This window comes from Carya illinoinensis, chromosome 11, assembly GCF_018687715.1.
Source record: "Carya illinoinensis cultivar Pawnee chromosome 11, C.illinoinensisPawnee_v1, whole genome shotgun sequence".
Taxonomy (NCBI): Eukaryota; Viridiplantae; Streptophyta; class Magnoliopsida; order Fagales; family Juglandaceae; genus Carya; species Carya illinoinensis.
In genome coordinates, this window is record NC_056762.1 from 16,621,520 (window position 1) to 16,648,708 (window position 27,189).

Below are 27,189 nucleotides of genomic sequence, written 5' to 3' on the forward strand. Positions count from 1 at the left end.
AAAATGGTGATAAGATTTCCTTACATGTTTCGGTTTTGAGGAAGAAGATATTGATGTTTTAAGATTTGTGATGATTCAGTTTTACCATGCCTTGAGTGACTCGGATCTTGTTCAAATGTCATGATTCCATGTCTTGTTTTACTATTTCATGAATTTTAAGTATCTTGGATAAAGTTTGAAGCATGTTTAAATGATGATCTTCTATGTTTTTATGCACGTATGTTTTGGCTAAGGCTTAATCTCTTAGTTTCATGTATGTATTTTGATATTTCATGTGTTCTATGTTATCATGCCATGAATCAAACATGTTATGATTGGTTATTTCATGCACGGCATTTCATGTGTCATATGTCAAGTATAAGAATGTATGTCTTAAGTCTCATGTCACATGTATTTGAGAAGAGTGATTTCAAAGAGAAACGTTTTCAAGAACAAAAAGGGTTTTTGTTTTGGGAATGAAGTAATGTTTTTAAAAAGTTTTATCATGACTCCAATGCCTTAGGGGAATGTCCTAGTGGAACTCTTCTGTCCACTCTGGAGTGCTTAAGAATGAAGTGGTAACTCCTGGGTCGTCAAAGAACTATTGACGTGCTTCGGATGGATTTTTTTTAAAAAATGCCAGAGCGGGATAGTGCCTAACGCTAGTGGGTGCACAAGGCATGTAACCCGACAAAGATGATATGATATGTTCCGGATCATGTGATTAATTAAGATATGAAAGATGATGAAAGTATGTTTTTCTAAAAAAGCCAAGTCTTTGTTTCAAGTATAAAGAATGGTCAAAGCATGAGTCTTAGTTCAGTCTTAGTCATGAGTTATTTCTTGAAATCTTACTGTGACGCCCCCAGATTCCTTTTGGGATCGAACGGACATCTGAAGTGTCGGGACATGCAACACATGGTTACCTACCCCCGTTCATGACATATAAGATGCAATATTCCTAACATGAATCTAGAATTATGCAATATTTTCATCGGATAATTTTTTTTTGAGCAATACTATGCACCAAACTTTTAATATCCCAAATAGTTAAATCGTAATCCAAGCATATTTAACAAAATAAACATCCACGATTTTAGTACAAGTCTCAGAAGACTATAATCTAAAAAATGTGGGAGACCAGACTTTATATTTACATTAGCAAAATACAATATTGAGGAAGTTCATCGAGTAATTCGACTAACGAGACCAAAATACTGTCTAAAAACTAACTATGGAAGCTGTAAGCTCCGCATCGTGTCTAAGGCATCTAGTCAACCTTCTCCAGTCTACTAGTGTCTGCTCTTTGCTCTGATCCTGACGCATCGCCTACCATTCGAGAGGAATGGTAGTTGGGACTACCACGGTGAGATTTGATTACAAATCTCAATAAGTTAATAGGAAATTCCCATACAGGTTAATGATGCATGCATGGTAGTAAAATCATGAATGTAAAATTAAAGTCGTAAGTAAGCATAACATAACTTGACATAGAGTATGACATAACTGACATAACCTAAATTGAAATGTGAACCGAACTTAACTTGACATGACATGAATTTGAACTTAAAACATAACATGGACTAGCAACATAACAAGAATGTGAACTTGAAACATAACATAGACTTGAAACACAGCATGAACGTGAACATACATAACATAAACATGAACTTGAACTTAACATAAACCTAAGCATAACATGACATAAATGTGAACTTGAGACATAATGTGAATGTGAACATAATATAACATGAATGTGAACTTGAACATAACATGTACGTGAGCATAACATGACATGAACGTGAACTTGAAACATAACGTGAATATGAACATAACACAACATGAACGTGAGCTTGAACATAACATAAATTTGAACACAACATGATATGAACATGAACATAATATAACATGAATGTGAAATTGAAGATAACATAAACGTGAACATAACATAATATGAACATGAACATAACATGTACGTGAACTTGAAACATAACATGGATGTGAACTTGAAACATAACATGGACGTGAACTTGAAGCTTGACATGAAAGTAAACTTGAACATAACGTAACGTGAAACATGACTTGAACGTGAAATACATAAACTTGGAATCTTATTCAATAGACTTAAGTAATAAAGTGACTATATGGGTGCTACATAGGTCCCCTTGAGTTGTGTGTCTTACCAATTACCGCATCACAACACAGGTATCTACGCTAGTTGTGAGTGCATTAATATGTACTCCACAGTTGTTGTGACCCCACGTATTCTACGTGTTATAATTGTTGTGTCTTATGTAATGTATGCTTCACAGTTGTTGTGGCCCAATGAATTATTTGTGCCACACTTGCTGTGAACACACGTAAAATAAAAATATGGCTCTATAGGCGTTAGTGCCTGGCGCACTCCGGTGACAAGTTAGTTAGGCCCAATTCGCAACCTGTTGACTGTACTTTGTCAATTTAGAAAATTTCACACCTATTTAAACGCTCCAACATGAACAAATGAGTTACATTAGGATATTACCCCATCCTAGCACTTAGGGTCGTGATTGATATGAATAACTTAACATAACGGTAGATTATACTCCTTCACTATAGTACTCGGCAGCGCATAGCCTTAACCGCAGTACTAGGCAACACTTATTATCCTTGACCATAACATAATTTAACTGATTTAACCATCTGTAGTATGGTAGATTATACTCTTTCACCTTAGTACTCGGCAACGCATATCCTTGACCGCAATACCAGGCAGCGCGTATCATTCTTGACCGTATTACAAATTAACTGATAACTAAAACTTAACTGTTTTTAAAATACACAACTGTGTTCGAGATGAAACGTGACTGGAATATGAAAGAACAGAAGTCTTGACGTCACATAACATGAATTGAACGTAACTTGAGAGACATGACTTACTTATGATAGAAATATTTTGTAGTATGACATAACATGTAACAGACAACATTTCACATGGCATACATGTAATAGATGGCATAACATAACATGACATACTTGTAACATATAGCAATACGTGTCAGCATAAATGATGCATAATAGATAAACATATAATGACGTGGCATGACATGACATATATGATAACATATATACATAAATTGTAGTTCTCTTACCCATCATACATATACAGTAAATTGATAGTAAGTTAGAATTTAACTTACCTCGATCGTCTCGTTTTACGATAATAAAGCGCGAAACACGAGAAACTATAAGATGGTATTCTAAAAGTTAGAAATTTAATTACTAACAATTGGAAACATGAAAACAAGCTAAATTAGAGTAAAATTACCATTTTACCCTCTACATGTGAAAAAATAATCATTTTATCCATAACTTGAAGATTTCACATCCTAACTCCAAAAATTTTTAAAATTTACATTCCTCATGTAAATTTTGTCCTAAACTCAAATATCAATTTAGAAAAATTTAAAACAAATTACAACTATGGAAAACACATTATGTCTGAAACATCTATATGCCATTTCTCTTTGTTTTTATTGCAATTCCTTCCAACTTCAAAACTCATGCTTAAACCAAAATTTTGCAACAAAGATCTTCCAATCCCCAGTTTAAAACTATACTTAAAACATCCATTTAGAAAAAACTAATAATCAACACCAAACTTTTTGTAAAAAGATCTAAATCCTTGAATCACAAGCTTTGACCCTAAATCAAAACATCTCCAAGAATTTCAAAGAATCAAATCTTACTTCTAACATATTCATAACATCATCTTAAGATCAATTATGCTTTAAATCATCAAACTAAAGTCACCAAAATTACAAAATAACACTTGGAGTTTTTAGTTTTACACTCAGTCCAAAAACAGAAGCTTTTTTCTTAACTAGCTTTGATCAATCTCTTGATCCATGGCTTAAAAAGATGAGATCTTTAAACTAAAACATCACATGATTTAAAAATGTGTTCAAAAGAAGATCTAACCATAAAACTTAAAATCACATGACTAAAATTCAATAAAATATGGATCTAACCCAAAAATATCAAATCTTAGGCCTAACAAAAAATCTCTTGCATAGAAAAACCATATCTTTAAAACTAATACTAAATATCTTAAAAATAACATCATAACATGAAAATAAGAGACTTGGGATAATCATATAAAAATATCAAAGCCTTTAGAGTAAGATCAAACTACGAAATATTTAAACTTTCTCCAAATAAAAACTGTTTTTCTACTTTCAGTTTTCAAGTTTATAGATCTACAAAAAGCTATCATCAAAAACTTTATTCATGCAACAAAAGCTAAATGAAAACTTATAAACATATGCTAAAAACACTCCATAAAATTTTTGCACCAAGATATGTCCATTAGCTTAGTCAAAAACTCCAAAACATAACATACTCCCCAGTTTTACTCCTAGAATGACCTTTCCATGGTTAAAAAACTTTTGGCCAATCCAATGACCATGGAATGAGATGAATAATATATCTACGGAAACTAAACTCAAATAAAAACAACTTTTATGGTGGATTCATCATGTGAAAATACTTACAAAGGGTCGAAAAGCTCCACGCAAAAGTATCCAGAAATCTACCCCAGAAAGCTCTTTTGGGTTTCTCTCTAAGAACGGGGTGAAGAAGTGATGAAAGGGAAAGAAATGTGTCGTGCATGACTTTAGCCTGGAGGGGGGAGATATGGGCTTGAATGAAATTTGATTAGAGGTAACTATATGACAAAAAGTGGAGAATAGTGAGGGGTAAAAAACTGCCTACAGAAGCTGTGAGGTATGAAGGTTGATGAGGTGGATTCTCCTTCACATCAAGGCACTATTGGGTGTAGCCAAGGGCAGTGGATGGTCTGTCATATGGGAGAGGAAACTTTTTCAAGAAACTTTGCCAAGGTGGCCAAATTCATTGGCCTTGGTGGTCTTCAACCAAGTGGACTTCAATTTGGGATTTAAAGGGGGTTTGGTTAGGTTTTGAGATACTATCAAGCCCAAATTCAATTTTTATTGGCCCAATCAAATTTTCAACGTTTAAAAGGTTGGATAATGATGTCATAATAAGAATTTGAGAAATTAATAGCATGTGTAAATGATTTAATCAAGTGATTAAATACAATACTAGAAATTGGATCAAAAAGGGTTTGAAGGCCAACTTTAGGATTTGGGAAAACCGTTTAGAGTTTTGGTTTCAGCCAAACTTTGGGAGTTTCAATTGGATTCCAACCATTTAGGGTTTTACTAGGGTTGAAACCCTCTTTGATCTAGCTCAATTTGGTTGATCAGATGAAAAAAAGTTTTGCTTAGGTGTCATAATCTCACACCATGATTTCCTTAACAAATCTATCTAATGGTTGCTCTTTATATCAACTGTCTAATATTATTCATTATGTGTGGCTAAGATCTTGCCAAGTGTCTAAATAAAACTTCTCTATCCTAATTTAGACATTCGACATTGTGATTTTGAAAATACTGCATTTAGTATGCTTATCGAGGTTACTATTTACTCTAAAAAAATGTATAATAAACTTAGTATTGAAAAATCCTAGATATTTATATTAACCTACAGTAAAAATCGTTTACCAAAACTCAATCCCTAAATGCCCTTAAAATAATTTCACAGTTTCGAACAGACATTTCTTTTGAAATTATGAAAATGAGTTATTGTGCTATAAAATTCTAAATAATCAACTGAGTCTAGTGGCGCAGACCATAACATATTCTGAAACTTCTAACTACTTCAAACAATTAAAATTGCATTTTTGGCACCATAGTGAGTGATAACACTGACTATGTTGACATACTAAAACCTTTACGATTAGTCGATTCATGAAAATTTACAGAGTTTTCATGAGATTCCTAAAATCTATAGAAATTTCACCATTGAATTTCTAGCGGGCTGTTACACTTACTGTTGCATTTTTCCACTATCAATCCCTTTCCGGAATAGTAGAAGTAGTTACAAGTACGCCTGATAACCCCAAAGCATGAATCTAGACAGTACATGGTACAAGACAAGTACACCATTTGGGGGCGTATACGCTATGCATCGGCTCTGTTGGAGTGCACTATTCCATTTCTCCAAGAATTATTGAAGGGCCTTCATGACCCTAATTTTGACATTTTGTTTTTGGATCCCTTATGGGTATTGAAGTTTTCTTGGAACCTGGACCAAGTAACGTGACTTCTTAGGGAAGTTAGTGAAGCCTACATGGATGGAATGAGGCTCATTATGGAGTTAGGACTCCCATCGCCTAAAATGCGGAAGTCGACATGAGCTTGCTTAATTCTCTCTCCTGATGGATCCTTGATAGTGGGGAGACTGTATAATGAGAACCTAGGGAGGTTTAGGTGGTCTACCCATTTCTAGAAAAGAAACATTTTGGTCCCATGTTTTGGGAAATGCAAACTATTTCTATATTTTGAAACTCTCTTGTTATGGATGTTGATGTTTGGGACAAGGTTTGGGGTACAAGTTTTTTTGTATCATCTACTTTGTAATTGCCTACGACATTGCTTAGATTTCTTGTTATATTTTTACTGTTTTCCACTAAACATTTATTACATACTGCTAGAATATTTAGGAGTATTGCATATTATCTGTCATGAATAAGGGGTGTGTAGCCTTGTGTTGCACGCTCCAGTGTCTCAGTCACCACCAAATCCCAAATGGGGGCCATAGGATGCATTGGATGTTAATTTTCATGTACGGAGGTATGTAACCTTATGTTACATGTTTTGACACTTAGCCTTTGTTCCATTCCAAGTGGAGGTTGGGGGCATCACATTACCTAACCTCACTCGGCTTAATACATTGTTTGCCTAATCTCACCCAACTCTTACACTGTTTAACCTAGATTCCCTTCACTCAAAACAACAAAAAATCTTGGTCTCCTACCCGTATAACACCAACTCAACCTGAATCTTACTGATCTCTTAGTTCAATTCCTTTCTCCATGACTCTCAAAACCCCAATATTATAACCCCGAGCACTACTCCCAATCCAAACCTTAATGATTTCTATTTACTTTAATGAAAATACTCAAGCCTAATGATTTATCCAATCCTGGGCTAGGTTCTAATAAAAAATCTACCCTACTCTTCAACTAGTATAAGATAGTAACTTATGTCCATGCATAAGATGATATGTAACAAGGTAATAATACCAAAAACATGTAAGGAGTTAAAAAATCAATTGATCAAAACTCAAAGTAATGGAGTGGAAAGTTAAAATGAAAACCCAAGGGCTAATTTATATAGAAAAATGTCCAAAATAAAAATCTCGTGAGTTATTTTAGTACTTAAAACATATTGTGATGACCCGTTTTTACGTGTATTTTCACTGAAGGAGTGTTTTTAATTTAATTAATATAGTAGTCATTTTATTTTAAATTATTGTATTTTAAATTGGTTTTAATTTATTTGATGTTGTGTTTAATTTATTTTAGTCGTTTTACGGTTTTTAAAATCGTTTTCGGCGGATCAGTTTTTGGATTCTGGAGTGAGGACTGGACCTCATTTCTTTTCCCTCATCTTTTATTTTCTTTTCTCTTTTTTCTTTTTCTTTTTCCTTTTCCTTTCTTTTTCTTTCTTTTCTTTTTCTTTCTTCTTCCTTCTCTCTCGCGTACGCCAAACAGCTCTCCCTCTCCTTCCCGTCGCCACCTGTTGACTAGCCCAGACCGCCACCGTCCGGCTGCCGTGTAGTACACCACCCCCACCAAAATCTTCCCCTCCCACCGGTGATCACCCCCACCAATTTTCAGGGCCATCCGACCAACCGTTAGCCGCCACACACGGCTGGAAGTCACGGCACCAGCCCTCTTTTCCCTCTCTGTCGCCGGTTGCTTTCTTAGCCCAGAACCGTCGCTCGCTGGCGGCGTGGCTTACACCACCCACCCATTTTTCTTCCCCTTCCACCGGTGAACATCCCCACCAAGTTTCACCTCCATCCGAGCCACCGTTAGCCGCCACGAGCTCCTCCAAGCCACACGATTTTTGAGATTTTTCGGTGCCGTCATTCCATCTCTGGCCACCATCTCTTCACAGCTTCTTCCCCTACCTCTTTCCGTCCTAACCCACCCAATTCTGGCCCCGATCCGTTGCCGGAGTAGCTCCCACGAGCTCAACTCCAATTTGGACTTTTTCTGCTTCCACCGTCGTTTCCACCACCACCAACGGCCAAAGCTCACTTCTTTTAGCTTCATAAACATCTCAAGGCCATTCCCTATCAATTTCATTTCTTGGTTTGTCCCCGTTCGAAAGTGGGTAATTTATTACCCACGGCCACAGTGTAAAATACACTGTTACGTTGCTTTTCCTCCACCGTTTGCAACGCCGCTAGCTTTCAAAAAATACCGTATAGCGTTGTAAGTATTTTCCAAACTCTACTTTTAAATTTAAATATATTTTTCCCTTACAATAATTATTTATCTGCTGGTTGGTTGATTCCAGACTGAGTCCGAGGAGTTTGGGGGTCGGATGGATTGAGGATGGAGTTGCTTGTTTTGGTTGATTTTATGATTGGTTGGTTATTTATCCCTTGAGGCGTGCATTACATGGAGCATACATGTGCATTTTATTTAATTGAGAAAATCATGTTTTGTTGGCGTAAATAGATTTTCGGGTGCGTGTGTATCACGACCCCAAGCCGAGATGGGTTATTATCTCGGTGGAGCTCCTCTGTTCACTCGGGAGCGTAATATACTGAGTGATGTCCCCTGAGTTGTTGCTGGGCAACAACTGGAGCGGGCGGGATGGTAACGCTCCTCGTACCGACTCCGTGGCCCTTCGCTGGCGAGGGCTAGAGGATGCTTGGTTACGAACTAGTCGAGCGCGGAACTGGGCATCGCTCGTTTAGGTGTCACACGCGTGGCTGTTACCTGCAGTGTGACACATGAGTTAGGGTGTGCGGATGACCCCTAGGGGAGGTTATGGTGCATACGGATTAATTGGTTATTGGATATGAGTTGGTTTTGGGCCAAATGAGACTTTTGGCGAGTTTTGGAAAATAATATGTTTTTGGGGCCAAATGAGATTTTTGGCATGCATGGAAAAATATGATTTTATGGGACATATGCATTGCATTCTTTCATGCATGTTGTTTGAGTTAATATGTTTTTATCTAGTGGTGTTTGGATCTTACTTACCTTCGTCACCATTTTTGGTACTGTAGATTTTGGTGCAAAGATCGAAGAGGAGGAGGAGGCTGAGCTCGAGGATGCGGCTCCGCCGGAGTATTGAGTGGAAGTTAATGTCTTGTTGTTGGATTTGAATAATATTTGTAGTTTGTAATATTTTAATATGTATGTTTTGAACAGTTTTGTATTAAACTAATGAAAATTCTGGTACTTAGTTTATGACTTTGCTATCCGCTACGTGTTTCTTCGTACACATTTGTTGCTTTTACATACACTTGGCACCCGTCGATAGGGTGGTGACCCGTGATGTCACCATCCGGATGTCTCGATTTTCCCGTATCCGTACGTGAGGATTTGGGGGCGTCACACATATACGTCAAAAAGACGAAAAAATAAAATAAAAACAAAAATAATAAGAATAACAAATATTTATTATATAGAAAAGACAAATTTTTGATAAAATACGTCTTCTCATTGTTAGTCAAGTTTCTTGGGTTTAAAATTAGATTTATTATATTATTAAGTTGGTGTGTAGAGCATATCATCTAAATCGCTTAAATGATAAAATTATGTTATTAGATTTATGGGGATGCTTCTAGACAACAGTTAAACTTTGATAAAACTGAATTATTATTTAGTAAAAATTTGGGAGAGGTTGATGCAAATACTATTAAAACACTGTGGAATATGGATTCTATTCACCATCATGATAGATTTTTTGGATTACCGTCTTTTGTTGGGCGTGACAGGTCTTTGACTTTTTAAGAGTTGAAGTCGAAGGTATGGCATAAATTGCAAGATTGGAAAAAGAAACTCCTATCACAAGCAGGAAGGGAAATCTTAATTAAGGTTGTGTCTCAAGCTCTACCGACATATACCATAAGTTGTTTTAAACTTTCAAAGTTATTGTGTAAGGAATTCGAATGTATGTGTGCACGGTTTGGTGGGAACAACAAGGATTTAAATGTAAGATACATTGGGTTAGTTGGGCTACAATGTGTGATTCAAAATTGAATGGTGGCATGGGTTTTCATCCTATCACAAGTAGGAAGGGAAATCTTAATTAAAGTTGTGTCTCAAGCTCTACCGACATACACCATAAGTTGTTTTAAACTTTCAAAGTTATTGTGTAAGGAATTGGAATGTATGTGTGCACGGTTTGGTGGGGACAACAAGGATCTCAACGTAAGATACATTGGGTTAGTTGGGCTACAATGTGTGATTCAAAATTGAATGGTGGCATGGGTTTTCATAACTTGGAAATGTTTGACTTTTCATTGTTTGCTAAACAGGGATGGAGGCTGCTCACCAATCCCAAGTCCTTATTTTATAAGGTGTTTAAGATTAAATATTTCCCACATAATTCCTTTTTGCAATCAACACTTCGTTGTAATCCGTCATCTGTGTGGCGAAATATCTTTGCTATGTATTCCACGGTATCTGTCCAAACCGCCAGCTGCAAACTGAAGATGTATTTCATGCTTTGTGTTGCTGCTCCAATATTACTAAGGTATGGCTTACTAAATGTCCTACTGTAGTTCAGTCTTAGTGGAGAGAGATTCAATTTGATGTTGTGTTGTGGAAATTGATGGAGTTGAATATGTCTATAGTTTCTCTTGGTGAATTTGGAAATATAGAAATCTCGGATTGTTTGAGGATTCAAATAGCACGCTTTGGGATGTAGTTGATCATTGTCTTGAATATGTGTCCAGCTTCAATGCTATTAAAAACTCCCAACTGATTGTTAGAAAGGAGAAAATTCTTTCATGCCAGCCCCCACCACAAGGAATAGTGAAGTTAAATTTTGATGGGGACTTGTGTTTAGCAGTACAAATACTGCTGGTATTGGTGTTGTTTTGCGTGATTATAATGGGGAGGTGGTATTTGCGTTGAGTAGCAAAGAATTTGGTGTTTTTTATGTGGATGATGTTGAAGCCTTGGTGGCATTGAGGGTTTACTGATGATACTCCATTTGGGTATTTCTAGTCTCATCTTGGAAGCGGATTCAGTAATGTATTGAAGCTGTCAAAGTCCAGGAAAATTTCTTTGTCTGCAAAGGGACCTGATAGACAGGGTAATGAAGCTGCATATTTATTAGTCAGATATGCACATAACAATGCAGATACAACCCAATGGCGACATACATGTCTTGATGTGATTTTGAATGGTAGTGTAACTGGACAAGGATAAGTAATATTTTAGGTCATGTTTGAATATAATAAGTGTTTATCTTATTTCATCTTATTTTATCATTATAATTTCTTAAATTCATATACAAAATATAATAAAAATTTCAAAATTTTCAAATCTTAGAATAATAATATTAAAAAAATAATATTTTATTTAACTTTTAATTTTATCTAAATTCATTACCTTAAAATGATGGTTTGTACTTTTACATTTATTTGGTACGTGGTATATGCTTGAATGTTTGACATTGATTAAAAATAATAAAATTTAATTTATAAATTTTAAATCTTAAAATTTATTTTTTAGATTAAATATTACTAGGTACTTTACGCTCTACAATAAAAGTTTTATAACATTTTACGTCGTCCCATATTCTTTTCCTTTAAAGGGCGCAAAAACTAAACTTAGAATGTACGTAAATCGATATGTCAAGATCCTATTGGATAGATGACGTGTTTCCCAGCCGTCGTCCAGGAATGAGTAACTCACGGGATATTCTCATTTATTAGTTTTTTAAAGAGTTTGCCCTCTTTATTTATTTATTAAAAAATAATTCTGCTTACTATATTATTATTTTATTTTTATTTTATTATATAAAATATAATAATATATTTATTATTATTAAATAATAAAAATGAAATGATAATATAATTTATATTATTATTCTTTTTAAATATATTTAATTATTAAAAAAATAAAAATTTATTAATATTCATTTCCTAAACTATTATATAAATATATATATATATATATATTTAGTAAAAATATTTTATATCATCTTATGATTATAATTTTTGTAAATTTTTATATAAAATATAATAAATAATTTAATTTTATAAATTATAAAATTTTAATAATTTTAAAATATAATATTTTAATAATCAAACTATTATATCTCATTTTTAAACAGTGTATACCATCGTGACAATAAATGAAAGGACTCTTCAGTCCGAAGTTTTAAATATATCTTATTAATGCCCTCTAGGCCTCGAATTTTCTAGAACCACCTTTTCTTGATAAATGTCCCTTATTGCCCCGTCCAAACTTCATTCGGATCTCTATCCCGATATCCACCGACTGAACCACAAAACACCACTCGTTCACTAACTTAAGAGTCCAATTTTATTAAACAAAAACGATAAGGGGATCCATGATGTATTTTATTTTATTTTGTAATAGTTAAAAAATAGCTATTAATAAATTTTTATATATTTTTTAAATGTTTAAAAGTATTTAAAAAATATTAAAAAAATGCAACTACATTGATCGGTACAATGGTAGTTCCACTTTTAATCCCCTTAACATTTTCGTTTATTAAAACAAAAAAGAAAGAAAAGAAAATTATGGATAAAAAAGGTACATTTATATTTTGAAAAATATTAATTCTAAAATAAAAAGCAGCAATTGTAATCACGTTATAATTAATTTTAAGAAAAATATTTTATTTATAAAAAATATTTATAAAAATAAATTTATAAATTTAAATAGTATAATATATTAAATTATAAAATTATTTTTATTATAAATTATATTTAACTTATAATATAAAATTATATTAATTTATAAATTTCTCTGAATATATATCTTTTTCCTTCTCATCAACGTTCAACGGTTCAAATCTGAAATCTATTTATTGGCAGGTTCACGGGTGCGGACCAAAACCCGATCTCAAAAACAGAAACACGTTTGAGGGTATTACTGTAACTTTAGTATAAAGTTCAGACAACAGCACCCAGCGCCTTCCTCTAATCATCTCTATAAATTAAGAAAAGCACCCGTCGATTCCAAGCAATTTGGTCTGCGTAAACTTTATCGACGTTTCGAATCCAAATCACTCTTTCAGTTTATCGCGCTTTTTCTCTGTCTGTTCGGAAAGCTATGGACGCGTTCTCATCCTTCTTCGGTTCTCAGTCGTCTACACGAAACCGCTGGGGCTACGATTCTCTCAAGAGTTTTGGCCAGATCTCCCCGATCGTCCAGGCTCACCTCAAACAGGTGCTGGTTTTCTCCTGTTCGTTCTCTTTTTTAGGCCTTTTTTATAACATTGAAAATTCATGGGGAAAGCTTTAGCTATCGAATATGATCGAGTTTATTATATTCTAGAATTTTTAATTTTTTATGTGACATTTTCTCGGATAAATTCGTGTCAAATATATATATTATATTATATAGGTCAATCTTAATTCGACCTTTTAAACTTATAATGTTGAAATTTAAATTATTAATATGACTGATTGTGTGTCGTGTTAATCTTTTTGATCTATTAATAAATATTATAAAATAATTTAACACGATACAATATGATGTATTTTAAATTATTTATGTAAATAGATTGAATAGATTCGAAATTTTTCAATTTGATTTGATTAAATTTAGCAGAATTTTATATAAATATTAAAATTATAATATTTATAAAAATTATAAAATTAATTATGAGTTTAAAATTATAATTCAAATAATAAAAATATCAAAATTAAAATTTTAATAATTTTATTTTTAGATACAAAGGTATAATTGTAATTTTAATTTTCTTAACGTGTTATAACGGGTCAAAATCAAAATAGATTAACCCGTTAAGCAATCATATCTTAACGGGTCAATCCGTTTTGACCCGAATCCGTTAAGACTAAACTCTAACTTATTACTATCGTGTCGTGTATGTGTTGGGTTAACGGGTCGTGTAACATATTACCACTCTTATAAATTTTCTTTTAGTTGCCACGAAAACTGATGAAAAACCAGAAAAGACTGAAGAATAAATTGATCTCATGTTATAGGATTTTTCTTTTGATATGGAGAGATGAATTCGCGTTGGATGCAGCTTTTTCCAAACTTCTGTTTTGAAAATACAGTGAGAAGGGAAGAGAAATGGAAGTATGGTGTGGTTTTTTTTTATGGACCTCTGCTCTATTAGTTGTGTTTTGTCCTGTCAATAGTTGGACTGAATCGTAATTTATTTGATACTGGGATAATAGGAAGGAAGAAAGGAAAGAAAAGATGAGAAGGGAAAATCTTTTGGGTTTTGTGTGATTGTCATGGTTACAAATTTGTTTACCTGTGGAGGTTAATAATAACCGTTGTTGATTTCGGAAAAATCTGAGAGATTCAGAGGCATCGTTGGTATTAATGTAAGAGCTTTCATTTTTCTGTGAAAGTGAGAATGACTCATCGATTTCTTGGAACTGTTCATTTTTAAGAAAATTCGGATAAAGAAGTGAGTGAAATACATGAAAACATTATTGTCTGCAAATGTGTTTTTACCATTGAAATTTGAAGTTTCTTTGCAGTGTTTTTCTCGTCTTTCATTTTTAACTTTTTGGTAGATAATTTGATTATCTAGTTGAATTTCAAAGTTTAGTTCTGTTAGGTTTTACTAGTCTCGGTTCTCATTGTGTTACGATTCTTGGATTGAAGAAATAAATGTGTAAAACGGAAGAACAGTAATTGTAACTAAGAACTTGTGGGGTTGAAATGATAATAAGGAAAATACATATGGTTTTTTGAGGCATTGAGCTCTCTTATTTTTCTTGGTTTGAGTTGATTTATTGGTTTGGTTCAATGATTTTCTTTGAATTCTGTTGTCTGACTTGTTGATTTATTCAGGATTTAGCAATTGATTTTGGTATTCAGTTATCATACTTCAGAAAAATTTGAAGCTTAAACTACTGTTAATTTTTCTTAAAAATTTTATTAAAGAACTTATATTTTGCAGGTCTACCTGTCTTTATGCTGTGCTTTGATTGCTTCGGCTGCGGGGGTGTACCTGCATCTTCTCTGGAACATTGGGGGCCTTCTTACCACGTTTGCATGCATGGGAAGCATGATCTGGCTACTCTCGACCCCTCATCATCAAGAGGTATCGCCTATTATTTGTCTTTTGCTCTACCTTCTGTTTTTTCAGTTTAGCAGTCACTTTTTCTGGTTTCTTGTTGCTTAATTTTGTGTTTCTTGGGATTGCATTTTCTTGGTAAGCAGCAAAAAAGGGTAGCTCTGTTGATGGTGGCTGCTCTCTTTGAGGGGGCTTCAGTCGGTCCTCTAATTGATTTAGCGATTGAGATTGACCCAAGGTGTGTGAACATATATCATATTTTTGATATCATATTCTTTGTTTAATGGTTGTATCTGACACTTGTAAATTTCTGTTAAACTGTTTTATCTATCTATGATAACGATGTATTGTTTAGTTCACATTATGGGGATGTATTTATGCATCTTAGTTTGATAAATCATGTCTACCACTCGTATCTGTGCTTGCTTCTTAATGGTTTTACAAGATTTGTTATCTACTTCCAGTATTTTGGTTAGCGCCTTTGTGGGGACGGCGGTGGCCTTTGGCTGTTTCTCCCTAGCAGCCATGTTGGCACGGCGTAGGGAGTACCTATACCTTGGTGGCTTGCTTTCTTCTGGCCTCAGCATTCTGTTGTGGCTGCACTTTGCTTCTGCAATCTTTGGAGGTTCTGCAGCCATCTTCAAGTTTGAGGTAACGAGATTGTAACTAGAAATATTTCTATGTGATAGTGTTATCTTCTGTTTTGGCGATCGGAATAGGTGGCTACTAGCAGTTTTTCTTACTCTGCTTTCTTGATTACTTGTGCAGCTGTATTTTGGGCTTCTGGTGTTTGTAGGCTTCATAGTTGTCGACACTCAGGATATAATTGAGAAAGCACATCGTGGTGACTTAGACTATGTGAATCATGCACTACTACTTTTCACTGATTTTGTTGCCGTCTTTGTCCGAATTCTCACCATTATGGTCAGTTTAGTTAAAGTGAATTGTGTCTGAACCATTTTTTTCCTTTGTTTTAATCACATTTATTTGCTACCTGCTTATTTTTTGATAAGGATACTTGCATGACTTTATTTGTTTTGCAGCTGAAGAATTCCGTTGACAAGAGTGAGAAGAAGAAGAAAAGGAGGGATTGAATATTTTAGCAGTAGCTTGGTCGCCGGTCTTCTTGAAAGATGCTGAGAATACCCTGAACAAATTACGCTGTTAAGACTCTGGAACATGTATTTACTGGTTGGTTGTGGTGTAATTAGGGTGTGTGTGTGTGTGTGTGTTTTTTTAAAGCTTTCTGCCAATGCATGTTCTAATCTTAGACCCATTGTATATTGACCGACCATACAAGTCTTGAGTTTTCTGTTGAATTTAAATTTGACCCGAGTTTTCTGCATTCGATTTGCTGGTCTCTGTTAATTGCCGGTCACAGTTGAATAACAATTTTTTCCCTGTTTTAATAATAGTGGCTGGCTCTTTGGAACTTAATTGATTTTCCTGGTTATTTTACTACTTCGTGAGGCTGGCTATCTTTACTTCCGTATTAATATGTGGTGCTCTCCTGCGGGTGCTATGTTATTAAAACCAACTTTTATTCTTTGAAAAAAGAGAAGAAATGAAAAAGCGGAACAGAAAAAGTTCGAAAGTAAGAGATGGACTAACAATCGAATTGTAAATTGGAGGTAGAAAGATCTAATTATAAACCTTGTTAACTCGATGACTTTTGTACACATGAAATCTCTGGAGATTCCAAGCCGGCTAAACTCGCCCCTTCTTCGGAGCAAGAACTGCTTTTGCCATATGTTAAACACCTTAACAGTTTTTGTTTTCAGAAATTCCGAAACTTGAGTTGTTAAATACAAAGAGGATTTACTATTTCCCTTTTTAAATAAAAATAATTTCGGTTATAAAAAATTAATTTATGATTTTTTATTTAATTTATTATTTTTAAGGAAAATTGAAACTGGCACATTACATGTAGGGTTGGGGGCTGAGCACCAATCAAGTTGGAGTTGGTATGACCTACCTTTAACTCCGATTCTAACTTTGTCGGAGGTTGAATCTGATCTCTGACTTTGAAACGTGCATCATTTGCTCTAACTCTGACTTATTGGACCGGAGTTGGGTTTTGGATTTTTTTTATTTTTTTATTTTTTTTAGCTTCATATTTGGTCTATTTAGAAAACAAATTGTGTGGGCTTTCAAATTTTAATTTTTTCAAAAATTACAATCTAAAAATAAATAATTCAATAATTAATAATTCATAATATTTATTGCATGCATGCTAGCTGTAAAAAAATTATAATCTAAAAATAAATAATATCCACCATCCACACCCAAAACTATCCACATCCAAATCATCCATACTACTGCAAAACATTAATGCCCAAAATCATTCGCATCCAAAATCATTCACATCCATCATCCATCATAATAATATTTCCTTCACCAACTACTACAATAAATATTTTCTAAATTCCCATTTCCACAACAAAAGAAACTCAATAACAACAACAAAACAAATGTGCTAACCAAACTAAATGCTCCCACCAACAACAACAACAACAACAACAAATGTGTTGGCGTGAGCTATTAGAAACCAACTTAGGAAAGATATAGCTATAGACGTAAATATAGATTAGCTGTCAGAGACCGAGGAAAGATATAGCTATGGATGTAAATATAGAATTATCCCAGACAAGGTATGACATGATCTTTGTCAAGATATCTGTATAGGCAAAAATAGAATTGCAAGTTTCTATGTGTTTGTATTCTCTCAATGTAAAGCAGTGCAGAAGAAAAAGTGAAATGAATAACAGAAAGTGTAGCTGTGATACGGTATTAGAGCAAGGAATCCCATCCTTGGCCCCCGTCCACTGAAAAAACTCTTATCTTTCCTTGTTTGATTCGTGCTTTCTAGCTATGGACGACACCGGCATTACCACCAACTCTGGTGACCCTCTACCACATACCAACTCCATCCTCAACACCCTTACCAACCAAATGACCGAAGCTTTATCCAAAATCTAGGTCCCAACTTTGATAATCAAAAACTCGACCACCCCAATCGACATCAAGTTGGATGGTTCCAAATACGCCCTTTGGTCCCAGGTTGTCGAGATGTACATCTTAGGCAAAGACAAACTGGGCTATATCAATGGTGATTGTTCACCACCATCACCGACAAATCCATCCTTTCAAAAATGGCGTACCGATAATGGCATTGTCAAATGATGGTTGATAAACTATGGATCCAACACTCATTCGCAATTTCATCTTATTTCCCAATGCAAAATCGGTTTGGGATGCCATTATTATGACTTATTTTGATGGCAGTGATACTTCTCAAGTCTACGACCTCTAGCACATTGCGGTTGGCTGATAGGTCTATTAAGATTCCAAGGGGTGTTGTGGAAGATGTTTTGGTTCAAGTAGACAAATTCTACTATCCAGTAGACTTTGTCGTACTTGACATGCAATTGACTAATCATTATACTTTCCAAGCACCTGTTATCTTAGGAAGACCCTTCTTGGCTACTTCTAATGCACTCATAAATTGTAGAAGTGGAGTTTTAAAGTTGAGTTTTGGAAATATGACCTTGGAGCTAAATATTTTTAATCTTTGCAGGCAACTGCAAGAAGTTGAAGAAGTTCATGAAGTGAATTTGCTGGAAAATTTCATTGATGAAAATTCTGCACATTACTTTCAACTTATTGATTCTTTAGAGGAATTTGAAGAAGATTTGAAAATATTTGATAATAACTCATCTCTTGTTTCCTCAATAGGTCAGCAAGTTACACCACCATGGAGGCCAAAATTTGAGCAACTTCCACCATTGACATCAACCCTCAAACCTTCGGAGGAGCAATCCCCAACTTTGGACTTCAAACTTCTTCCATTGGAGTTGAAGTATGCTTTCTTAGGACCACAAAGCACCTTCCCTGTGGTAATTTCTTCTCACTTAACTAGTGAACAAGAAGATAAATTGCTAGATGTGCTTAAGAAGCATAAAAAATCTATTGGTTGGACAATGGCTGATATAAAAGGTATAAGTCCCTTGGAGTGTATCCATAGGATTTATTTATAAGATGATGCAAAGCCTTCGAGCGAAATGCAAAGAAGGTTGAATCCCACAATGAAGGAAGTGGTTAAAGGTGAGGTGTTGAAATTGCTTGATGTGGGTATCATTTACTCCATCTCGGATAACAAATGGGTAAGTCCTATTCATGTAGTTCCAAAAAAATCCGGGCTTACCATTGTTAAAAATGAACAAAATGAATCGATTCCTACGAGGATTCCTACTGGTTGGCGCATGTGTATAGATTATAGGAAGTTGAATGCCGCCACTAGGAAAGATCATTTTCCTTTGCCTTTTCTTGATCAAGTGTTAGAAAAAGTTGCTGGACATGCCTTTTATTGTTTCTTAGATGGATTCTCCAGTTACTATCAATTAGAAATAGCACCAGAGGATCAAGAAAAGACCACCTTTACTTGTCCTTTTGGTACTTTTGCTTTTAGGAGAATGCCTTTTGGTTTATGCAATGCACCAGCAACTTTTCAAAGATGCATGCTTAGCATCTTTAGTGACATGATTGAGAATACTCTAGAAGTGTTTATGGATGATTTTTCTGTATTTGGTGATTCATTTGAGAGTTGTTTAACCAATTTACAAGCTGTTTTGGCCAGGTGTGAAGAGAAGCAATTGCTACTTAATTGGGAGAAGTGCCATTTCATGGTACAACATGGCATTGTTCTAGGACATCTTGTTTCATCTAGAGGACTTGAAGTAGATAGAGCAAAAATTGAGTTGATTTCAAAACTTCCTACACCTAAGTCAATAAAAGACATTAGATCTTTTCTTGGGCATGCGGGTTTTTATAGGAGATTTATCAAAGACTTTAGCTCTACTTCTAAGCCTCTATGTAAGCTATTGATGAATGATGTAAAATTTGATTGGACACCCAAGTGTCAAGAAACTTTTTGTTGGCTTAAAACTTTGCTAACCACTGCTCCTATTCTTCAACTTCCTGATTGGTCACTTTCTTTTGAAATCCTGTGTGATGCAAGTGATTTTGCTGTAGGAGCTGTTCTTGGACAGCGTAGGAACAAACTTCCTTATGTCATTTACTATGCAAGTAAAACTTTGAATTTTGCTCAAAAAAATTATTCTACTACTGAAAAAGAATTACGTGCTGTGGTATTTGCTTTAGAGAAGTTTCATGCATATATTCTTGGTTCTCTATAGTCATCTTTACTGACCATGCAGCTCTCAAGTATTTATTGACAAAGAAAGATGCAAAACCAAGGTTGATTAGATGGATACTTTTACTCCAGGAGTTCAATATTATCATCAAGGACAAGAAAGGAGTAGAGAATGTGGTAGCCGACCATTTGTCTAGGCTCACAGTTGCTGAAACTGAACAACCGACACCTGTTCTTGATTCTTTTCCTGATGAACATCTTATGTTAGTTGAAAATTTGCCTTGGTTTGCTGATATAGTAAATTTCTTGGTGACAGGACAAACACCACCTCATTGGAGCGCTCAAGATACACGGAAATTCATGCATGAGGTGAGATCGTTCTTCTATGATGATCCTTACCTTTTGAAGTATTGTTAAGATCAAATCATTAGGAAGTGTGTGCCCAATAATGAAATTTCTGGTGTCTTAAATTTTTACCATACGGAAGCTTGTGGTGGGCATTTTTCAGCCCACAAAACAGTGGTCAAAATTCTTCAAAGCGGATTTTATTGGCCAACCATGTTCAAGGATGCCTTTAGTTTTTGTAAAACTTGTGAACCTTGTCAGAAATTAGGAGGAATCACTAGGAGAAATATGATGCCTATGCAACCCATACTAGTGATTGAAATTTTTGATTGTTGGGGGATAGATTTTATGGGACCATTTCCTTCTTCTTATGGCTATTTATACATTTTGCTTGCTGTTGACTATGTTTCTAAGTAGGTTGAGGCAGTCCCTTGCAAATCTAATGATCATCAAGTTGTTTTAAAATTTTTGAAAGAAAACATTTTTGCAAGGTTTGGCATGCCTAAAGCCATAATCAGTGATAATGGCACCCACTTTTGTAACAAGCATTTCTCGGCCTTAATGAAGAAGTATGGTATCCATCATAAAATCTCTACTCCCTATCATCCTCAAACCAATGGACAAGCTGAACTAGCAAATAGGGAGATTAAAAACATTCTTGAAAAAACAGTTAACCCAAATAGGAAGGATTGATCTTTGAGATTGTCTGATGCCTTGTGGGCTTATAGAACAGCCTTTAAAACCATTTTGGACATGTCTCCATATAGACTAGTGTATGGTAAGGCTTGCCATTTGCCTGTAGAGTTGGAACATAGAGCGTATTGGGCCATTAAGCAATGCAATTTTAACATTGATAAAGCTGGCTGTGTGAGAAAATTGCAGTTGTCTGAGTTGAGGAAGGATGCGTACAACAACTCTAAGTTGTCCAAAGAAAGAATGAAGAACTTCCATGACAAACACATCCAACATAAGACTTTTGAGCCGAATCAAAAAGTGTTATTGTACAACTCTCGGTTACACTTGTTCCCTGGTAAGTTAAGGTCTTGATGGAATGGGCCTTATGTAGTACAAACTGTTTTTCCTCATGGTGCTATAGAGATAATGAATCCTCTCAATGGTAACATTTTTAAGGTTAATGGTCAAAGGCTCAAGCCTTTTATTTCTAACTTTGCACCTGAGGAATCTACTCTACATTTGTTTGATCCTAATTGATGGTTCTTGATCTATCCATCTCTTTTCTTTGTTTTCTTTTGTTCTTCAGTTTTTATTTTTATTTTGGCTGCATTCCTTTCAAAGCTATCCAGGTACTTCCTTTTCCTCTTTCCTTCAGTTTTTCTTTGAATTTTCGGTTCTTCTATTAGTTGTTTTGCCCCTTAACTACTCTCTTTGTATAAATTCTTTCGTTTCTCTTGCATCATCGAGGACAATGCTACAATCTAGTTGGGGGGTGGAAGAGAATTTATTTCTCTGTTTGCATGCCTTAGACATATTTTGGTCCACTTAAAAAAAAAAAAAAAAAGGAGATTTGTTGAGGTCATGGAACATGTGGAATATAGTGCAAATAAGAGTATATGTCAAAAGACGGATTTATCCATTTTATTTAGTTGTTAAACCAAGGGAAAGATGTTAAAAGTTTTGCTAAAACACACACAACACATACCCGGAAGGCCTAGTAAGACTACGTTGAGTCATTGTTGGTTGATTTACACTTCAATTGTTTGAGACTCTAATGAACCATATCCTAATGGCTTAGGAAGAAATCTGAAATGAATTAAATGAGAAAATGGACAAGCCAGGGATCCAAAAAAAAAAAAAAAAAATCCTTTAGGTAGACTAGTGGTAAGGACTGACTTGTGAAAGTGTGGGTAGGCGCACATTCATAGGTCCGATTACCCCACTAGGAAATCTAAAAATATAAAAAAAACAAAAATTGCATTTGTGTAGTGGAAAAGGCTGCCTATTACCGGGGTCCTTACAAAAAAAAAAAAAGTAAGCGCCTTTCAAAGTGTAATGGCGTGAAAGCCGCCACTACAATGGTTTTGAATTAGAGTAAGACCATGTGGTTTTCTCAGATTGGTTGTTGTGATTGAAACTGTTAATGTCTCTTGGTAGTCGATCTTGGAATTCTAACCCCATTTCCATGCACTTGAGAGAAAGCAAGCTTTGTTACATGTAATTCCCTTGGTTGATTAACTAAATTGTGTATAAATCTCTCAGTTGATGCAAAATTCATATTAATCTATCTCCAGTGTTCTTAAACTTAACAAGTCTATTTCATAGCATGTGATTCTTGGATTTTCTGAAATTGCATTTGGTAATCTCACATTTGCATGAATTCTTTCACTCTTTTTGCTAGAGACTAGCAAAGAGATAGTTGGGGGGGGTGTGATAAAGGGTTAGAATTGCATAATTAAGTCGTTTAAATGAGTGATTTATTTTATCAAATAAGGATTGAATACTTAATTATGCATCAAATTCTAATATTGAATATCAAATTAATTGATGCCAATATTTTTGCACATCAAAGTCTCATATTTGCCCTTGAAATACTTAAACTATAATATCATTTCATTTATATATTGTAGGGCCTTTATGGAAGGAAAGAAAGAATGAGACCTATGAGAAAATAGAGAAGTTAATTATGGTTTTATGGAATCTCATCTAATAGAGATCAAATGCAGCATCATTCGGATCACACCAACTCACACATGAAGAAAGAAAATCACATGGACAACAACCACTCATTCGGACACCACTCACACCAGCTCACACACGCTGTACAACAGCAGAAAGAAACCCATTCACACATGTAGAAAGGCACTCGGACGTTACAGCAGACAGCAGCCTTCGGACTCAAACATGCAAATCACACATGCAGAAAAAGACCACTTCAGACAGCAATCATTCGAAATGCACACATGCAGAAAACGTGGACTAGCTCACACATGCAGACCAACATGCAATACACATGCAAAACCAGCAAAGCATTCAGACTCACACATGCAACACACACATGCAGTAGACTTACACATGCAGCACATTACAGCAGATAGCATCATTCGGACCAGTTCACACATGCAGACCAGCAAAGCATTTGGATTCACACATGCAGAAAAGTACAATACACATGCAGACCAGCAGAGCATTCGGACTCAAACATGCAGACCATTCACACATACAGTTCACACATGCAGGAACACAGCAAGTTGCAGAAAAAAGAGCAGCCACTCACACCAGCTCACACACGTTGTATAGCAGCAGAAAGCCTTCGGATAGCAGCACACCACACGTGCTGACCATTGCAAGATAAATAGAACCAAGCACATGGCTGGAAGGGAAGCTGTTCACTTCACCTTTCTTGCTTCTGCACATGGAAGTTGAATGTGCAGCAGCAGAGCTTTTTTTATTTCTTTTTCTTTTTCATGTGGACGGGAAGCAGCAACAGCAGAAAGCTTTTGGAAGCAGCAGCACCGAGAGGAGGAGGGACAGTTCAGTAGCTGAGCTTGAAGTTTTTTTTTTCTTGCTTTTTCGTTTAGACTTGGAGTAGAGTAGTGGAGCAGTTTGTTTACTTCTTATTTTTCGCTTTGGATGCTAGGCAGCTTAGAGTTTCATTCCTTCTTCTTTTAATTTTGGAGACAGGAGGTAGCTGGTTTGATATTTATTTTTCACCTGGTTTTACGTTCTTGGGGTAGATAGTAGGTGACTGGGATTTATTTTTGGTTCAGACGAACAAAATTTTCATGGTGGATGTTGCATGTTCTTTCCGTAGCTTCTTTCTTTTTTTTGGTTTTCCTTTTTCGTGTACTGGGAGTCTTCATCTTCAACATTTTTCTTTTCTTTCTAGGAGGTAGGCGGCTTGCTTTGGATTACTCATGCTGTTTTCTTTTGGTTTTCATTTGGCTACAACAGTCTTTAGTTTTTCTCTCTTCTAACATTTTCAGACGGAAACGGCGTCCTCTTCATATTTTTTTTCATTTCTTTTCAGCTTTTGTTTCAGTAATTCTTACTTAGTTTTATTTCTTTTTCCAATATTTCCTTCGGTTCAGACCATGGGAGTGGCTGGTTCTTACTTTCAGTTTTGCTTCTTATTTTATTTTATGTTTTAGTCCCGGGGTGAGTAGACGGAAGCTCATTTGCACTCTCATTTTTTTTATTTTTTTTGTTTTTAGTTTGGACGTTTACGGAAGGACGAAGCTCAGGCTCTACGTTTGCAGCATCTCTAGGATTTATTTTGTTTGGAAATTTTCTCTTAGATTTTATCATGGTTCAACTTAAATTAATTTTTATTGCTAGAAATATCATGTGTAACTAATTTCTAAGACTTGGGTTGTGGAACGAGATTTAATTTATTTTAGGTTCTAGTTTAATGCAATATTTTGTGATTGATTGTTGATTTCACCATATTACTAGTCGGATATAAATTGAAAATAGATTGCGGCTCTTGCTCTTGTTTTGTTGTTGACGTAAGGCACAACAAAAGCTTGAAAACTATCAAGGCCTCTCTCAGTTGTTTGTTAATGTGTGTTTGACTAGTAAAGTAGAGAATCCATTAGGAAAATATTGCAAAACTTGAGCTTAAATTTGTACTTTCCGATTAGCAATGCCTTGATTGGATTGTTAATCGAGAAAATTATCTAGAATCCAAAATAAAGAGAGTCTCATACCCAACCCAAGTGTTCGTTAATTTGTTTGTTTTAGAAACTCTAATTTCAACTTCGATTATCTTCTTGCATTGCATTTGAATTTTATTTTCATATCTCATACTTGATTCATTTGTTACTCACAAATCTCTTATACGCTTTGATAACCCATTGTCCCTGTGGAATACGAGCTTGGACTTATCCTTGATACAACTCGACACTTCTACACTTGGAAGCACATTCGACCACGAGTCACACTCTATGGTTGAAACAATCACCTCGAGTGTGGTTTGGATGGTTTAGTCTGGCAATGAGGAAATACAGGCTCAAGCAAAGAAACTCAGACCATACATTGTTCCTGAAGCACAAATTGGGCAAGGTAACCGTGTTGATAGTCTATGTGGGTGACATGATTATCATAGGAGATGATGAAGAAGAAATATCCAGGCTATAGAAGGAGTTGGCCACCGAATTTGAGATGAAGAACTTGGGAGGACTCAAGTAACTTTTGGGAATTGAAGTTGCCAAGTCCAAACAAGGAATATTTCTTTCTGAAAGGAAGTATGTGTGATGACCCGCTTTTGAGTGTATTTTCGCTGAAATAATTGTTTTTATTTTAATTAATATTTTAGTTATTTATTTTAATTTATTTGCGTTTTAAAATTATTTTTAATTTAATTGATGTTGTGTTTTATTTCTTTTCGTTGTTTTGTGGGTTTTAATCTCTTTTTGGCGGTTTAGTTTTGTTTCCCGGAATGAGGATTGGACCTCATCTTTTCCTTACATCTCTTTTCCTTTTTCTCTTCTTTTCCCTTTTTCCTTTTTTCTTTTTCCTTCTTTCTTTTTTCTTTCTTTTTCTTTTTTTCTTTCTTTTCTTTTTTTTTTCTTTCTTTCTTCCCGCTCGAGCACCCCCCGGTTTCTCTCTCTCTTCTCTCTCCCTCACGTCGGAACTTCTTACCCCCGATCTACCGCCGTCCGGCCACCGTGTGGCTCACCGCCGGCACCATCCTCTTCGTCTCCCTCCGGCGCACCTCCCCACCGAAAACCACCCCCATCCGGCCGGCCGTTTGGCCGAAAAAGCTCTCCAAAGGCTGCACGGATTTTGCCCCGATCCGCCGCCGTCGCTCCACCTCCGGCCACCATTTCTTCACCACTTCATCACCGGTCCCTTGCCATCCTAACCCACCCATTTCCGGCCTCCAACGACCACCGGAACAGCTCCCACGAGCTGGCTTTCCTTTTTGGGAAATCCGGCCACTTTCCGGCGATTCCGCCGCCACCCACGGCCAACCACCACTTCCAATAGCTTCACAACCATTCCTAGACCATTCCCTATCAATCCCAAGCCCTAGTTTGTCCCCGTTCAAAAGTGGGTTTTTCACAACCCACGACCACAGTGAATTTTCACTGTGACGTTGCTTTTTCGCCGCCGTTTGCAACGCCTCGTGTTTTCTAAAATTGCCATATAGCGCTGTAAGTATTTTCCACACCCTATTTTCAGATTTAAATATATATTGCTCTTTCAATTAATTAATCTGCTGGTTGGTTGATTCCGGACTGAGTCCGAGGAGTTCGGGGGTCGGGTGGATGGAGGACGGAGTTGCTTGTTTTATTGTTTTATGGTTGGTTGTTTGTTTTGTGCATTGATAATTGCATTTGCATGGTGCATGCACGTGTATTTTTATTTTATTTGAGAAACCCTGTTTTGCTGGCATGATTGGATTTTCGGGTGCGTGTGTCTCACGAGCCCAAGCCGTGATGGGTTATTATCTCGGTGGAGCTCCTCTGGTCACTCGGGAGTGGATAATATTGAGTGACGTCCCCTGAGTTGTCGCTGGGCGACGACGGGAGCGGGGCTAGAGGATGGCCCGGCCAGGTACGCGCGGGGCGCGAGTCTGGGCATCGCTTTACTCACCGACTCCGTGGCCCTTCGCTG

At 35.7% G+C, this 27,189-nt stretch overlaps 1 protein-coding gene across 2 annotated transcripts; it reads left to right on the top strand.

Moving 5' to 3' along the window:
* Positions 1 to 13,044: 13,044 nt before the first annotated feature.
* Positions 13,045 to 16,553, top strand: LOC122282729 (bax inhibitor 1-like). Of its 2 annotated transcripts, none has more exons than XM_043094726.1 (6): positions 13,045 to 13,282; positions 15,000 to 15,143; positions 15,260 to 15,354; positions 15,581 to 15,767; positions 15,885 to 16,040; positions 16,160 to 16,553. In XM_043094726.1, the coding sequence occupies exons 1-6, from the start codon at positions 13,166 to 13,168 to the stop codon at positions 16,208 to 16,210; spliced, it is 750 nt and encodes a 249-aa protein (XP_042950660.1). In that variant the 5' UTR covers positions 13,045 to 13,165; the 3' UTR covers positions 16,211 to 16,553. The 2 variants fall into 2 exon arrangements, with proteins under 2 accessions (XP_042950660.1, XP_042950661.1); XM_043094727.1 differs by having other exon boundaries at positions 13,049 to 13,282; positions 15,263 to 15,354.
* Positions 16,554 to 27,189: the final 10,636 nt, after the last annotated feature.